Genomic DNA, 18,872 nt, shown 5'->3' on the forward strand with positions numbered 1-18,872 from the left:
TGATCGAAAGTCGCAATCATTTTCTCATCAGGGGAGGTTGAAGCACCCAGGAAAACGGCATCAGGGGAAGATATAGATAGACCCAACTCGTTCTTGCCGAACCAATGGCGTGAGACTAAGCGAATATTACCCTTACTCTCGCCTTCTCCCTCGGAGATGGATTTATGACCCAAAACCCCTTATACCCTACTTTTCCCCCCGACCCGAAAAAAAATAACAAAACTCTTCCACGAAAAAATCTCCAATAAGAAAGAAGAAAGTTAGGAAAAAAAAAACATTTTTAACCCTTTTCCTTTCGTTTCCAAGCCAACATCAGGGAAAATTTTGCCCTTTACCTTACCCTTTACCGTCATACTTCCCTTACCCTTTCCGTGATCCCTTTTTTAGTCCCATTCACGAAGAACCCTTAAGGCCATATGCCCTCACACAGCTAGACAAGGGAGCCAACCTATGACCCTAACGGAAGAACACATCTCTCTACCTTCTGAAGTCCTTCCTACGCCATGCCCAAGTTAATGCATGCATTCATAAAACCCTGAAGCACCACATACAAGAGCACCCGGTTGGAATTACAGCGAAATTATAATTTGATTCATGGGTTATGGGATTTTTTACAGGCCCCTTGAAATAATAAAAGAAAGAAGGTTAAAACGATGCCCCATTTATGCAGGCCGTATATAACCGATGAGGGCCACGGGACAATAAAGGTGGAATAGTGCTAGGGTTTCATGAAGACGTTTCTCGATGAAGGAGGAAGGATATGATAATGAAACATTACCCCACTGGGGCACGATGCGATGCTTTCCTTCATAACTTATACCAACCACCCTTAATATTTCCCGCGAATAAAAGGATGACGTTAAATAGCCACTCCTCGATTGATTTTTTTAATGAAAAAATTATTCGATTATGCTCACGGTAGCCTTAATTTATTTCCAAAGGCTAATTCATTTCCTTTTTTCAAAATTTATGAAATGTAAGTTTATATTTTTGAAATTTTCAGCAACAATTGAAATAGAACACGACTATTATTTTCTCTAAAAGGAGCATTGTCAAAAAAACAACTGAACCAATTAAGTTATAAATGAAGTAATTATCAATTAGAGCTATAAAAATCTCCATTGTTGAATGTGTATACTCAATTACATAAATGGCATTCATTATTAACAATACCGATGTAGGAATCCGTTAGCACTTTACTCATCGTAAGGGCACTAGATTAATTAAACCTAAAAGTCATGCGATGAGATTAAATATTACAAGGTTTTTATAACCTAGTACATATATTTATTATTTTTCTATTTCATTTAAATTTTCTGTTTTATTGCGACCCTCCATTCCATCTCTTCGATGAACTTCTCATGGAAATCCGAGGTTTTGAAAATTTCATGCTCAATTTAAATAACAGTAAAATTTCGGTTCAAATACGAGATATGAATGGCTTAAATATGAGACGGTGTAAATTATAATGACCAATAAAACTATAGCGCTAAATTTTGTACAAAGATAATTCAGGGACAGTGTAATACTACATTTAAAAAATCCGTGCGAAAATATGTGCCTTAGGTACCTTCAGGATCATGATACGGTGTCAGTTAAAGTTTGCTTAAAATTCCATTGTTTGCTCCTTCGATAAGTTAAAAGATCACAATTTATGGAGAAAAATGCTTTACATGGATTCATGATCATGAAAATTAAACAAAAATTACTTTAAATTATTTTATTTTTTCCTGGTGAATACTTCTGACGAATATTTCTCGGGTTCTCAGCCAGGTAATGCTTTTTATGTAAGCCGACGTTAATCGTTACCTACAGCCAATCGGACGACACCTGAGCCACATTGTTGTCCTCGGTTAACGGTCGATCCGGTTCAGAGTGAAATTGGACTTCCATAAAGTAACACAGCCTTGAGGATGGGAGACAAGTCGTCTCCCGAAACGTCGGCTTATATAAAAGCGTTAATCAGGTCGAGAACCCGAGAAATATTCGCCAAAAATTACTTTCTTCCATGACTTAACCTGATTTCACGAAATATGAAAACTACAATAGCTCAAGTTTTGTGAAAGAGGTAGCGATATATTCATTTAGATTGTTAAAGAGTTATATTTATCAAAACGAGAAAACAAGTGCAAAATACTCACACAAAACGTTCAGATAAAATGGTTCACTTTCTCCATCGCCTTCGCTGTTGTATCCGACACAGGTGTAGTTCCCAGCACTTGTTCTGCTCACCCCTTGAAGCACTAAGCTCTGGTTGCTCACTATGACTCCCGCCTGGATGTTATGCGCAAGTGGTCGACCCTGTAAAGAGAATTTCATCCAAAACTTTAAAACCACAATGAAATAACACGTTTTGCTTGAAATACAACAGTTACAAGAAATATATTGTTCGATAGTTAGGAAAATTTGAAAATATATAGGTACACGATTTTTTCAATAATAATTAAAGATAACAGAAAAAAGCATATGAGATATAATGAACTGGGTGAGTATACGGTTAATTACCTGGTTCACTTCTGCAAGTTCACACATGTTTTTATGCAAAAATGAGTCGGGTATAATAGCGTATTGTAACAGTTATCGTTGCCTCTAATATTTCAGCTGACACCCCTATATTAAACAATCCCAATGACGCTTTCCTCAATATTAATATGTTATTCGTAGATTTTAGCTAATTTAGTCTTTTTTCCCCATAATTACTTTCTTCAATCACTCAAAAAAGTATTTTTTATAGAAATGAAATGAAACAGGAGTATTTCATACCCTTAGGTCCGTATAAATGCATCCCAAAACATTAATATTGAATTTAAGTATCAAGAAAAAACTACGCTTACTCAATGGTACTGAAGGAATGGTGAGAGATATATTATTAACTAAACTGAAGATTATAATATCAGATTGCATTTGACCAGTTAATATCCGAATTTTAAAGCCTAATTTTCAATACAATTCGTCTAGTCTGATTAATCATCACATTAATCCCATGCATTTTTTCACTGTATTCAAAGAAATATGATGGCCATGAGAAAATCCAGAGAGAGCAGAGTTCCTTACTGCGATAGAAAACAACACATCATGAATTAATTCTTTTCCGGAATTAATATTACCAAGGTACAATACCACGAATTCCTTTTGACGTAAGTTAACAATGTCCCCAGAGGTGATATCTGATACATCAAATCTGACATCATAGATCTGGGTGTAGCATCATAACTCAGTTTCAAAACTTGACAAAAAAATCAAAGCCCACATAAGGGGATGGCAGCTCAGGTAAAACCTAAAAGATGAACGAGCTTTTGTGTAAAACAACACGCAACTATTTCCTCGAAATAATATTGGCAGAGATGGGTTTATCGCGTCCTATATTTTAAAACACCATTAGGTTTGGTGATGTAAATAGGACGCTGGCCATTAAAAATGTTCAAAAGCGTGAAATAGCGGCGTAGGCTAGAAAGTTTTGTTCCTGGATGCATAACACCGAGATACCAACACTTCACTGTGAAAACGCAAGCAGTGCAGAATAAGTAGACCGGGAGGGGGGGGGATTTTCGTCTATTTCAACCAACGAACCGATCCCCCCACCCCACGCCAGCGAGGAAAGACGCCTCGTAAAAGTTCTGAACATGCATTACATCCCATCAATCAGAATTAAGTTCCCTTCGAGTAAGCGCGGCTGGAAAATGCTGTTGCATCGGACATCCGCATTACGCCGCCGTGATAAGCGTCGACCCTGAGGGAGAAGCGAACTGAGTTGACGGTAAAAGCCTTCGCCCTGTTGATGACGTGCCCCGAAAAATTTCATTTTACATTTCGGAAAAAAATAAATAAGCCGATGCCAGCCAAAAAGTAGGGATTTTGATTCATTTTGCATCCACCAGGCTGTTTATCGGAGTGTGTAGGGCTTACCAGATAAAAAAATCCATGTTTTCAACAAATGAGCGAAGTTAGGGGAGGCTTAAAAAGAAAGAATTTTAGGAGCCCGAGAGAGAGAGAAAATTATAATAATATTTTTGAGGGTCGGAATGAAGAGGGAACGGATATTCCTATCTTGGGTATAACAATGACATGTAAAAAAATTGTATCGTGAAAAGACTAATCTAAAACTGAAAAATGGATGGCTTATGATTACTCAAAAGATAACAAAAACCTATCTACGTAAAATAGCACGACGTAATCAACTTTTTAACTATGGTTGGATTTATTCTAGGAAAGGAAATACTTGAGCACGAAATATTACATATGACCTATTTGTTAGGTGCACAGCACGGTTACGCATTGCTGATGTAATCATAAACCGCTCGCATACCTGAAATGAGGTGAGCACTTTATGAATAGTCAAAGGACCACTGGATTTAGTTTCTTTGTTTTTCTTAAGATGCATTTAAATGGATCAAAGGAAAAAGACTTCGGTTTTCTGCCTAGAAATAATGAAGGATCCAAAAATTCACATTAACATAAGACCTCGCATGATAAATAGAGGACAGCTAAGTTTCCTAGTCAATGGCCAGGTTAATTGGACATTTAATGGCTTCTTTCGAGATTATGTCGCTAAAGGTTTAATACTACCAAATTTTTAACACAGCCATATGATGGTCTTTACATATATTCCTTATTTTATGGAAGAAATTTCAAAATAGAATTTGGATAATTAAATTAAGTCCTCAAATAGTAGAAAAGAAGCACGATGTGCAGAAAATATTTTACAATCGACTGAGAAACTAAATGGTATTTTAAGCTTTGTATTTGAGTTTCATGAAAAAAAATTCCATTTCATTCTTATAATATCGCTAGAATGTGTTGAGAAGGTGATCGAAAAAATGATCCCCAATAGTTTTTAAAACGTTATCAAATATGGGCCACAATTTTCACGAATGTCAATACATATTTCACATGCCACACATTTCAATAATACGCGTTAGCAGAATGAATGGTCACTATCATATTAATTTTTACCACTTAGGTAGATTCCTTCCAATGAGGAAGAGTGTCACCAACTTACTTCGGCTTTCAAACGAATGAAAAAGGCAAACTAAATACTAGAGTTATTTTGGGGAGAGTAGTATCGACTAACTACCTACTCTTCCACACACTGCGTATATACGGCGTCCACTAATTTGGAGGCCCTCCACAAAGTTCATCGAGCGATGTTGAATCATTTATCTATTTATGCATTTATCATTTGTGAGGGAAAGCTGAAGTATGAACATGAACGACATTTTTGCCTATTATGTACACCTATGTATGATCCTATAATTATTACAGCCATGTTTAACCTTCATTAGCGAACAGAAAAGTTCTAGTTCCATTCCTACTGTTTCTATCAGTCAATATTTTAGGCTATAAAGTGATAAATACAATTTTAATTCAACTTTGATCCTCTTGATGAATATCCCAATTTATGGACATAGAATATTTAAAAACATTGTTCGTGCCGAAAATGGTAGGACGCGGTTAATAAATTACTCTCGGCTCTTTTGTTCTGCAGTCTTGACCCCATACTTTGTGCCTACCTAATTAAATTTTCCAAATGATGAGAGACCACAATTATTAAACTAGATACATTGGAACAATAGAATTGCGATGAAAAAGCCAGCCATTTCAGAAGAAATTTTATAGTTAGAATTAAAAAAAAGTAAAATTAGGAGCCACGAAATAGATATTGAAGGTGCATTAAGTAAAATGAATCGTTCTAAAATATATTAAGAAGGTGCAGGAATGCAACAGCCTAAATGTCTTCCAGAATCGTATGCTTACTGGTATGGCTGAGTAGTCGTTCTAAAATGGATTAAATGTATTCTATGCGTCTATAGTATTTTTTCTTTGAATACGTAATACCTAACTCGAGGCACCGACGGGAAGAAATAAGTTTATACGCAGTCACGCCTCTTGAAGCCAAGTTATTTCCAGTCATTTCGGCTAAACCACATGATTTATCACGCCGCATTTCAGTCTTAGAATAAATTACATCTAATCTAATAAGCAATACTTATTAAAGACTCATTATAAGCACGATTTAGCGGATAATTGGTTACCACTCATTGTTCATATTCAGTCTGATTACGTGATAACACCATTTCCCGGGAGGGAGGTTGTTAGCAACACGCTGAGGTTGCGAAGGGGCTGAAAAAGTCAAACTGAAGAGCGAAGAGCAATCTGAAGTTCTTCTCTCGAGGGAGCACTGAAGGGTCGCCCGAGAACCTCAGGGTCAAAAGAAAACGTCGCGGTTGCCCTCGTAAAAGGTGGCTTAAGTGACCTAATTTGGCGGCTTGGCGAGCCTACGACGGATCTCCACGCCCCGTTTGCAAATCTCATCACGCCAAGATGCCTGCTTAGCTCCCAAGTACACCTCCGTCTCCGCAGATCGGATACGGAGTGAAGATTAAAATTACCTCCTGGGGAGAGAGGGAGGCCTCGCTTGCCTCACTTCCGAGAGGGAGTTCAAATTTCTCAAAGCGGACGTTACAAGTTCGCCGCGGCTCCTCTTCGCCGAGTAAACAAGGGCGCGGAATGAGTTCCCATCCCATATAAGAGTGCAAAAGACTTCCATCCTGATTTTTTTCTCTCTTTCTCTTCCCGCCAACGAAAATGTTGAAGATAGCATCTAAAGGAGGGAGGAGGTAAAGGGCCACACGCTGTATCACCTTCACGGAAACGTGCGACCCGAAGTTTATGGACGAATCTTGATACTTTCAAATATGCAAGTTAGGATGTTGTTTTGAATTGCCATGAAGTTAGCTTCTTATGATAACAAAATTAGAAAATTAAACCTAAAAATGAAAGCAGATAGGTTTAAAAAACACTGTTTATGTTTAAAAAAATATTAAAATGAAATCCCTAGTACTCGCTGATTAGATATTTTTAACATTTTCGTGCCTTCACGAGAAAAATTTCGAAAATTATAGCTGAAAACCTATATATAAATGTTAAAAATAACATAAGTTTATTAACTCAGCACATCGCTGTAGTTTTAATGAAACAAAATTAACATACGCGCAGATCAAAAAATCTGTACACTAGGCGAGAAAACATAGCAACCTTTTAACCAGAGATAAAAAATTAATGCAAGCACAATAACAGCACAATAATATTTGAATAACTAAAAAAATGCTTAAATTCATCCTTAATATTTAATTTCAAAGCAATGTATAGTTTTTTCTTCGGTACGAATAAAAGTACAATTTATGGATTAGAAGGAAGACTAATTCTAATTCCTTAAATTTATTTAAAAATTAGATTAAAGTATACCGGGACTAGCCGCGGTGATAACTTTTACGGGAGTCACCCGCAATGCACAATCGTGCGAAAGATCCACAAAGAAAAAATCATTCGCCTTGACCGGGATCCCGGTCAAGGCGAATGATTTTTTCTCTGTGGATCTTTCGCATATTTAAAAATTAATTTAATTGATAGAGTAAAAACCTATTACGTTGAGTACTCTGAATTCAGGAAAACTCTGCACATTTTTGAAACTCCTCCAACAGATAGGTATAAAAAACGCAACACTCGATTGATTCGTTTCCAGTTCGTACCAATGTGACAAGCATTTGGCAATATAAAGAAATTGCTCCATTAATCTACGTTCCAAAGAAAAGCATCCAGAGAGTGAAATAAAATTCGAACTTCAAAACGATGGCAGCATGAACATGTCATTCATCCAAGGACAAACCCGAGAAATAGTCTTCAATTATGTGCTCGGGATGGAAATAAATCTTATTACTGCATATATGTATTTTTCAAGTCATGACACCAGTATCTGCATGATACAACAATTGAATACTTACCCAAATTCGTCTGAAAATTAAACATCGATGACGGGCTAGAAATTTTAGCATGTAAATTAAAACGGAGTTGTGCTCTATCGATCCGTTCCATACATTATACAAGCACTATTTCCACAATTGCAGAGTTAAATCATTATTGTATTATATTATGACGGATAACCCGAGCGACCTGGATTCTACGGCTACTCAAATTTCTCATTGTGATTCATCTGTCTCATTTAGTACCTACTTCAAATCAGGCCAGAACTATCATTCGTAATTTACGGTCATTCTCCCGATTGCAACTTTTCGAATACTTATCGCCAGAAAAACATCAATACTTGATACCATCTGAAATTCGAGACATGCTCTCAATCCGTTTCCTAACAATCTCCAATTTTTGACCTGTAAGTATAGTAAAAGACTCAAGTTTCTTTCAATGGATTATGTCCATGAATCTTTCTCGGGCTCCTATTTGAGCGATAACTTTTAACGTTACTTAAGTTCCAAGAGAAGGAATTTACTTTCAATCAATCGAAAGGAATCGATTTTATATTATGTGGTGTATTTGTTTAAGACTACCGAACCAAATTTGATTTATTCCCACTGCAGAACATTTTATTCTACATACGGTATTACATATTGAGGTACAAAATGTGACATCCGTAAGACTGCGTAATCTCATTAATTCATCCAGTCCTAAATATCAGCTTGCGTAAGAATTTCACTATAGTTTAGAAGATAAAAAATAATATATAAAAGAGGGGTCTCTGACACATAAGTATCTATAAATTTTGACAGCCGCATTTCTGCAGCGTAAAAATATTTGGGAGTAATACTCCTTACTTACCATGTCCTGCGACAGTCATGACTGATTTTACATCAGCAGGGAACCCAGGACTCTCAAAAACCAGCTACGACGAGTAAAATTTCTCACAAAAGAGGTCACAGACTTATATGCATAGTTACAGCATGAAGCATGAAATTTTACCGAGCAATCCGTCCGTGAGGCACTTGAACAATGTGAGAACCTAACCAGTATTCTTAGAAGTATCCCTCAAGCTGTTCGACTCCAAATTTTCTTACGCTGTCGTCACCACCTAGCCTAGCCTAGACGTCGGAACAGTAAGGACCTTTCCTCTATGGAGCACTGCAGTAACGAACAATGCTTCAACAATGAATTTCCGCAGAACGTCAGATGCTAGAATCGTTCGCCCATGCCTTGCCTATGGCTAGAAACGCTCACACTAAAGGCTCGATATGAAAATGGCCATCGCACTTGGGTAGGTGGTAAAGCGAAGGCACCAGCCTTATCAGATGAACCATTTATTTCCCCATTGAGGCGTTTCAGAGCCTTGAAAATTTGTGCGAAAAATATCAGAGAATATTCAAATTTTGACTCTGAAAGCAACTGCCTAATATGCAAATGAAAAGTGGCCTCATTCCACATTGACCTAGTTTAAGGAGGCACAACCAGTACGCTGCTCAAAAATAAATAAAAAAATAGCTGAAGAGAATGAAGTGGAATTTTGCAGGACATTTCAAAATTTATATTTCAGCAGAATATCTTGTTTGTACATTGAAATAACTGTCCAAAGTGAGATCCAAGTCGTGATGAACTACAGCATTCATGCAATTTATGCTTAATTATAAGTAATACATGAATAGGTGCTTCGACGAAGGACATATGAAGAACCTAAATATTATTTTTGGAAGAGTATTCCGAGCAAGTTTTCAAACAAGTAACCTATTCACAAATTTTATTGCAGCACCGAGCATCCATGCGTAAAATTGCTGTACCATAAATGAGTTACAAAATCCAGGAAGCTGAAATTAGCTTATAAAACTTTTTAAGAGTAATTAAAAAATTTTCACAACCTTTTCGCTCGGAAAACTCATTCCTATGTATTCCGTACATGTATATACAACCGGTACGTTAAAATATTGCAGGGTCTACAACACGCCACGGCGAGAGTTAGAAAAATGGCCCAATTTTATTTAAAGATAGCTTTCAGAATTAACTACTTTAAATAAAGAAATGAAAGGCATATAAACAAAAATAGTAAGTTTAAGACAGCCATTGGAAAAATGTATTAATTAAATTGACGAACGGTGTGAACATTTCCAATTTTTGGGTTTCTATATGGTTTAAGTACTCTATGACTCATCACGCAGGAAAGTCAAGTGAAACAGTTTTTAGCACAGAAACAAATTCAAATTATGACTAGTTAAGAAGTATAATTCGTTTATCCCGGAAGGGACTTATAGACAGGTCTTATTTATCATCCCCGTAGACAGTGCTAACCAATGGAGGCAAGCCTAGTGTCACTGGAACTCCACGCACACTTGAAAATTGCTACCGAGAACCGTCAGGTAAGTTGACACTTCATTATTTGCGGAGAATTTAAGCCTAGCCTCGAGGTATGAACATGAATCAAGTTTACGAATTGGAGGACCGATTGAGATGGTGAGACTGCGAATACATTACACATAAAGTTTAAACGCTGCATACCTAACACTTGCCTGAGGCAAACATCACCCGAGGCATATTCTAACTTGCTTCATTTGCAATTCCTAAACGTAAATGGTACCTCCATACTTTGGTGTGATTGTTTCACCGTTCTGAACGCGGGTGACGTATTTGAACTGTCGCCTGGCGAGACTCGTAGTATTAAGGTAAAACTTTGACTACGGACAAAATCCAACACCTAAAAAGAATAACCATAATCGCATTTGACCACTTTAAAACCCATGCATTGACAATTGAAAGGTCAGAATAATTAATAATTGCATTAAACACTGTGTGAAATTATTTGAATAGAAATATTTTGGCTTTATCAAATATACCCTGGAAAAGATTGGTTTCTATTTCGTTAAATTCTTTTCTTTATTAAAATACACCGATATGTAATTAATATTCTTCTTGTTTTAAATGGTCTAAGGATGGAAAAAACACACCGAATGAAAAAGTAATTTATTCCATAACAAGATAAACAAATGTAGCCTTATTATTACTAAGTGTATTAAATATCTTCCGCTTAGAAGAGAGGGTATTAATAGAAATTTTTAAAGATACAAGGAAAATAAAAGTTGGGAATATTGGTACATTACTCAATGCTAAAGATGGTAGTCAACATTCTGCGCTACGTATTTTTCGTGCCTGAGCCCATATCAAAAGATAAAAATAGAATAGAAATAATTGAAAAATTAACAAATAATATTTAAATTATTTTGTTAAATCTGCCCATTCGACTCAGGAATAGTGGTAAAAATGTACGCGAAGTGGGAAAATACTGAAAGCAGCACCCGGAACATTCAGAGAAAGATGTCTTACGTAAAAGTATCAACTGGGATTCTTTTAGGACCAAAAACCGATAAAATGCATCGGAAATAAAGATAACATACGAAACTGTGAAACGGAAAATTTCAGGAGGGAACACTAGAGTCTATCGCCTAAATTCGTGTTTTCCGACTGGAATCCTTTTGTTTTCCATCTGCTTACTTGCCGTCGCAACAAAATTGATTTCTACCGCGGGAGAAAAATTGATCAACATTTCAATTATTTCTATTTATTTTCAGAGCACGATGTCGAATCAACGAGAAAGCATCTCGAAGACTCATTGTCAGACATAGCACGACTGGAAATTGAAGTCCTCTGAAGAATGCGTTGATAAAACACAAGCAATTTTTTAATAAATGTACGAAACATATGATCCATAGATTTAGGTATCCATTCGTAGAAGTATTCTTGGGGAAATTATTTCCCCTTGAGTAGGCCTTATACGAATTCTGGCTGCACTTCTGTAATGTGGGTTATTAATTTAAATGACATAGGAGACAAATCCAAAGCTGTATCGACACGGTCGTCAAATTTTACGACTGATCTTACGAACTATACGAAAACCGGTTGATAATTGATGCTTATAACGCCTATAAGATTTAAATAATTGACCCGTTGAAAAATCTACATTAATACCAACCAGTGCTATTAACAACAATACCATTTATAAAATAAATTCCTTACGGCAAACATTTGTTCACATTCGAAGGCCAGCAGCTTCCAATCGAACTCGACATAATATGTTGCAGAGGACTACGAGAATTAATGAGGAGAGCATGAGAGAAATATTGAGAAGACTTCCTTACTACAACAGGCTTTTACAATTATTATACCACGGATGCATTTCACACACATAGTTTACGATTGAGCGTTCTCAATCAGAACAGTCGGGATTAGCCACCTTCAAGATAAACCAAAATAAATACACATATCCCAAAATTACTTTACAACAGCCAAATTTTGCTTGAGTGTTATCTTGGCAGATCCTGCATATCTATGAAAATCATATCAAGAAAATGAAAGAGTAAAAATTGAAATATAAACAAGCATCCTTCCCAAACGAAATTCTATTTATACTTTTACATGATAAAAATACGGGTTATGGGTAACATTGAATTGTATCAAATGATATTCTTTCGACATCAGTTTGGTAAAAATTATTAAGTCCACGGCCAGAATACTATATTGCAACAAACAAGTACTTAAGATTAAAATAACCTCCAAGTTGAATAAATATGGATATTTAAAATTAACGTACTTCAAAATGTCTCTTCTTATATTCTCGAAGACCTTTATTTGTCATACTTACTTCGATTAAAATAACCATGTAGAGATATATCTCTAAAGATCTTTTAAGGATACATTTTTTAACAGCAACTAATCCGGAATTATACATACCGCAAGGAATCCGTTTCATTGTTTACAAACGTTGGTGTAACAAACAAACAAATCTCATACAGATATTTTTATTTAATGAAAATTCCTTACGAATAGGACAGAATGAGTGTTAAGGAAGGAAGTAGATGGAAAAGAACACTTTTAGGTTCTCAGGGAGGTTAAAATACCACGTTTTACTCACATTATGCCTCCATTCCACTTTGTAAACAGGGGGAACCGCTGATACTTTGCAGTCGAAGTACACATCTGAGCCCTCACGAATATTATCCGGGTTCAACGAGGTTCCTAGGATCAGGATTGCTTCCGGGACATCTGAAAAGATACAAAATAATTCATATTACACACTGAAACTTTACAAGGCTTGGAAGAACAGAAGATACTAATGCCGTCTTTGCAAAGTAACATACATTGATAACTTCAGGATTGACTATGTGAAACCTCTCCATACTAGAAATAAAGGAATAAAACTTTGTAAGGTTAACTATTACATTAAATATGTTCACACATTAGTATAATAGTAAGTATATAAGTCACCTGAATATGTAACTACGTTACGAAACCCGGGTCGTGCCCATATTAATATGATAATGAACCTGACAAAGTTTTATTCCTTTATTTACAGTAAAATACTTTATTAAAAATATTTATTACCGCTTTCTATGCTTAAATTACAGCCTTAAATGAGGATCCGTATCACTAGAATATATTGGAGGGCATTAAAAAATTAAGGAAGCTTTCTCCATGGGCTATTACAGCCTATATTCCGTTCGTATTAAAAAACGATTAGTAATGAAGGCCAATTATATCATCCCAACTTAGAAGCCGATATTGCATTCATATTAAGAGAACATCGTTGAGATAAATAAAAATTTAAACATCATTTCACTTTTATTCTTTAATTTCATATTTTCCCCTCATAAATGTCCCTTAATATTATAATGTGGACCTTGTTTTGACTTGTAGAATTAATTGACGAAAATAGTATTTGAAATTATTGAGTATTACATACCATTATGACTACAGATTATTTAAAAATCATAACTGCATCAAACAGCTATGTTTTACATATACCTAGGGATTAGGTTGAGGAAAAAAATTCAACCACGGTTTGTGGGCTCGAATTAATATCAAATGCCTCAATAATGTCTCTCACACTTCTAACTTATTCTGAGCAACACTTAAAATGCTAGCACATAAAAAATATTTTTGTAACTTTAAAATTATGCTCAAATTGAATTACTTTATTTAGAGCAAGTATGCACTATTATTACTTGTTACGTGAAACGATGTTCAATGCTCAATTTATTCACTAATTCAAACCTTGCCAAATATTCACATATTTGATCTAACACAGAGTGCATCATAATCTGGTATGTTGATTGAAAAATAATGACTAAAGCTTAAAATCGATTTGAAGTCATTGTCCCTACACCAGAAGAGTTCATTTCAGTGAAATGTTGTCTCTTCACATTTTGTCACATGTTGGAAAATGTCGATCAATGTGGTGCAAGAAAGGCAAGTGGTACTAGAAATCAAACCAGTCACAAAGTTTGAAACAGTTCCAGTTCGATGCACAGGAACGTGATCCATGAATGTTTCTTCAGGAGCGATACGGGTCATATTGTACATGACCTTATCCATGCGTGTGTTGACGCTTCACTACCTTCATTTCTCTCCCACGTGGTCATTTCCATTTATCTAAGAATCCATTTCTTTTCAAACTCCCATCTCGAAAGATAAACATCCATTTCCTTAAAACCTTCCGATATTCTCGGCTCAGAAGACTACCCTGCTTACAGGCGATATTACTGCGAATTTTACCTCGGCTTTTAAAAAGTATCAAAGTGAGAGATTTTACTCTCTATGGCTTTAACCCTTTCTAACCCAGAGCTGTTTCTGGGAGAAATCAAATTTCAAGATTTTTCATTTTGGAAACTTGAAACTTTTACATTCAATGATAATCATACTAACAGCTAAATATTTCGTCTTTAAAATTTACACTACAAAATAATTTTTTGTTTAGATGCTTCCTAAATAGAGCTGAAAGTTTAAACATTTGTGATGTTGCTTAGCAGCAACGTTGGGTTATAAAGGGTTAAAGGGAATAAAAAAACATTTTTTCGGAATTTCAGGACAAAAATCGATTAAATAAATACACGTGATATGATTCTTGTCACATTTAATTCTAAGAAAACTCTTCTTCCTGGCTGATTCTATACCGCGAACACTCATATTGATTACAGCTACAGCTTTTCTAGCACTTAAACTGAGCTAACCTGAGAAGACAGTTACTCTTAAGCTCAGGATTTTCCCTTGGGTTTTCATCCGAGTTAATAAAAAATGGGGACAATAAGCCGGTTGGAAATCCGAGAGCAGTCCCTGAGAGTCATTCGCCGGGAAATCACCATAGGCCATGAAATACATTGAATAAAGTTGGAAGACTGAATGATAAGCCAAAATGCTGGGAAGAATCGTTCTATCTGGGTCATGGCCTACCATAATAAACAAAGTGAAATAAAATAGTTAAAAGCAACTTTAAAAGCTAAAAGGCTTACGACCAAAAGGTAACAATTTTAAGGGATCGGTTTTATGTGGAAGAGTGACGTTATCGATCAAGGGAAGTTTTTAAGGGGAGCAATAATCATTTCTCCCTTTACTTAATTTCGACAGTCATCTATCTGCCTCTCCTCCCAAACCACTCCCATATTTATGGGGTACAACACCAGTAAAATGTATGAATCGAACGGCAAGAAAGTTTGGTGTATGGAAAATAATAATTTCTATCCACGCGATCCCTTATGAAACAAAAAAAGTAGTACGTTAACCAGACAAGCATTAAAAATTAATTGGGAAAATTATTCCAGTTCGAATTTTTTACACGTTCTTACACTTTTACACGTTACTGTAACACGCGATCGTAATACTAAACATATTTATGATTCGACGAAATATAAGTCTAGATTTTGCGTTATGCTATTACAATTTCAGTTGACTTTTAATCATCATAGCACAAGCGCACGGTATCTCAATTACGAACATGAGAATAAAAAAAAGAACTTTTCGCAATATTCTGGCTCGCCATTTATTCCTCACTTTTATGAACTGATTCATGTTGTAAGGCCTTCATCATTAAGCTTGTCTCCCATTGTATTAAATTCCGACTGTCATCTGTCTCTCTCTCCACCCACACCATTCCCATTAAGCATCATCCCTCGCCATATTCCCAATCTCATTTTTCTCGTCGATTCGCTGAGCGAATTCCTCAAAACGTCTCCAAAACTGTTTCCAACCCGTCTCCGACGCACGCGAGGGATTCGTCAAACGCAAATTAAATCCGCTGCTCCTTCCTGCACTTCTCCTTTTCCGTGGTGCAACGGCGGTATTCCCCATTCGAGCGGTATAACATTAGGATTCCTCCCACGTGTGTTCGGCTTCGAAAGGCCTGCAGGAGACAGCAAAAGCATCGGAGACCTTCCTCCTCCTAACGCAAGGAGAAGCAGAAAGGATGATTCAAGAAGGTTAACGAAAAAAAATAATCGAAAAGGCACCGAAGACGTCTTTTCGTTCGGACGTGATTGCTAAGAGGAAATAAAAATTCGAAGGAAAAAAAGAAACAGTTGAAACCAGATAGGCGCGCACCCATTTCTTCCCGGCGCCGTGACCCCGGTTGAGAATACGATTTCGTCTCTCCAGGAATGTGGTTGGAGGAGTTTAAAAACAACCCCCGCCCTCTCTTCCTCTCCCTCTAGTTTATTCTCCACCCCTTTCCTTCCCTTAGGGATTTATCCTCCTCTTGAAAGGGATGATTGATGACGTCACACTTCCACGTAAAAGCGATCGCTTCAAATCGTTACCTTCTGGTCGTAACCCTTTCGGTATGATCCGCACACGTTCTCGCCAACTTGTGCGCGTTATATATCGCGAGCGACAGGTTGAAGATAACGCATCGTGACGCTCCCCATACTTCATATCTTTTCACGGGATGAAACTGTGCCATAAATTTTTAAGTCGGATATCGCGATGGATTTATTTCAATTCATTGTCCCCAAATCCCCCAAGAAAGGTTGGTATCCCCCCGAAGAAGATCATTTAAAATATAATATACAAAATCTTGGTTCAGTTCTTTTTCATAAATTAACCTCTTGCGTAATAGGCCTTCATAATTCATAACTTTAGACAGAACTTTAGAGCTCGGAAGAATAGATATTTTACTTGTTTCCGTACTCGTGGTTTTCATGGCAACCTAATACTCTATCGTATACGACCGAAAAATGCAGCAACGTTAGGCTCTAATATTAGAGGTCATTGGTTCGAAAGTAAAATTATGCTACTGTTTGACTCCAATAATCATGACGACAGCCATTTATCTTTCGAGTCGTTTCCTGGCTTCCGCATTTCATACCAACTGTAGGCGTAACCTTGGCAAAAATTACGAAGATGATAATGTATGTTTGAATATACAACGTAGATCTTCAGCAACTCATTTTAAAAATGGTAATCTTATTTCCAATCTAATAAAAACGGGTAATAAAAGATAAGCAATTATTGAATCAACTTGCGTGTGGTATCAACAATTCAAAATAGTAAACTAGTTTTAATTTCTGATTTCATAATAAGTATCATCATGAACCGAGAGTAATTTGCAGGGTATATCGGAAGTAATCGCTCTAGTACAAGTACGGAGAATCATGCTCATCCCAGGTTTCTCTTATTACATGGATTGTCCTATCACAGTGAGAAATGGATCATCGAATCTACCTCGAATCTAAGTCGATTCGACGTCTAAAGATCGTTATGCGGTCGAAGTCGATTTTATTTGTTCAATCGACAATTTTTCGACGTGCTATTCTGATAAGTCAGGGTGTTGATTGGTGGAGGGGGGCATAGTGAAGTAGTTTTGAAGTCTTAAAATTAACTGAGAGACGCTATTAAAATATATCAGACAAAAATAAGAAAGCTAAAATTAAATAATTATTTTGTTAATTTTCGTACTTTAGCTTCAATCTCGGAGAACAATCGTTGATTCCTTTTCATTCAGTAACTTGACAGGAAGCGCGTGACGTTCAAGCTTGAAGGCAGTTGCTGAAGAAGAGTCGAAAAGCCGGTTGAAACGTGTGTCGGTAGTTGTTGGTGCTGTGTTTGTGCTGTGCAGATTTCCATGCTCACACATTTGCCTCAGATACACCGGACCTTCTTACTTGTGTCACAGTTTTTAGTATTTTCTGCGTGATGTGTGACATTATGCTTAAGATTGGCGTTGTTGCGTCTGATTCATTTTAATACCTTTGCACTCGCGCCACGGATGTCAACATGATCTTTCATTTTTTCTTAAGGATGTCTGCTTATTATTCAAGATAAATATGCAGGACTTGTGGTTACAATTCGCGAATATAAAATTGAAACCGCCTAATTATTTCAGCCTTCATTTGTTTACACATTGCGTGCTCGATCCGTCGTTGTGGCCGCAATAGATGGTCATTATTAGTCGAAAAGATTGCTATTTATTGTTATTAAATCCTGTTTTCTATTGCATTTTAATCAACCGAAATTCGCTATGCAAAAAAAGGCAGGTAAGTAGTCGATATCACGTCGATGACGTCGACATCGAAAACACATCGATTTTTTGACCATATAGGCATCGATAGATGTGTTACCATCGACGTTTTATCGAAGACTACTTCGACCTCAAATCGACGACGGTTCAATAACTCATTTCTCTCTGGGTATGGGGTAGTTATTTCGCACAGTATTCTGTCTAGCATAGAATGCAAGTTGAAGTAACGTGTAGCTCCTTGTTAAACCGTCTAGTATACCATATAGCTGATGCAAAAAATTACTTCATACGTGAGTAATGTAAAAAAAGTAACGTGAAGCACAAACTCAATGCTGTGCTGAGGGAGAAACTACCAAATGAGTGTCGATAAGCTCACTGCGAATCGCTAAAACTGCCAACAATTTTTTTTCTCCTTTCGCGGGCGCCATCGGTTCACACGTTGCGCGGCGGGAAGTGATGATAGCGAAGGCCGTTCGAGAACACGGAGAGACGGTTGTAGAAGTTGTGGCGCGGCGCCGTGCCAAAAAATATAAGGAGCCGAAAATACGAGAGGAGATACGTTGGGAGCTCTTCCACTATTTACCTCAAGAAATGTGCGACAATATTCAAAAACTCCTCGCGTTAAAATTTGCTTGATATGGGCTTTTTTTAATTTTATGCTATCCACGAAGAGAATGGTAGCTTGTTTCTCAGCGAAAATTGCTGCGAATTCATGCATTTGAAGTACCTCATCTGTGCCAAGCTTCCATTATTGTAGCTAACCTCCTCGATACTTGAAATGTTTACGATTAATCGGAGTCAATTGTAAAACAAAGGTACC

At 36.6% G+C, this 18,872-nt stretch overlaps 1 protein-coding gene across 1 annotated transcript in view; it reads right to left on the reverse strand.

The window, feature by feature from the left end:
- The window catches only part of LOC124167664 (hemicentin-1), a 450,985-nt gene that overhangs the window by 166,961 nt on the left and 265,152 nt on the right, over nucleotides 1–18,872 (reverse strand). The window contains exons 5-6 of the mRNA XM_046545648.1: nucleotides 12,680–12,810; nucleotides 2,142–2,301 (exon numbers count right to left, since the gene is read on the reverse strand). Of these exons, the coding sequence (XP_046401604.1) occupies nucleotides 2,142–2,301; nucleotides 12,680–12,810 (291 nt within the window). The remainder of the gene's footprint in view (nucleotides 1–2,141; nucleotides 2,302–12,679; nucleotides 12,811–18,872) is intronic.

The sequence above is a fragment of the Ischnura elegans genome, chromosome 11 (genome assembly GCF_921293095.1).
Source record: "Ischnura elegans chromosome 11, ioIscEleg1.1, whole genome shotgun sequence".
NCBI classification, from domain to species: domain Eukaryota; kingdom Metazoa; phylum Arthropoda; class Insecta; order Odonata; family Coenagrionidae; genus Ischnura; species Ischnura elegans.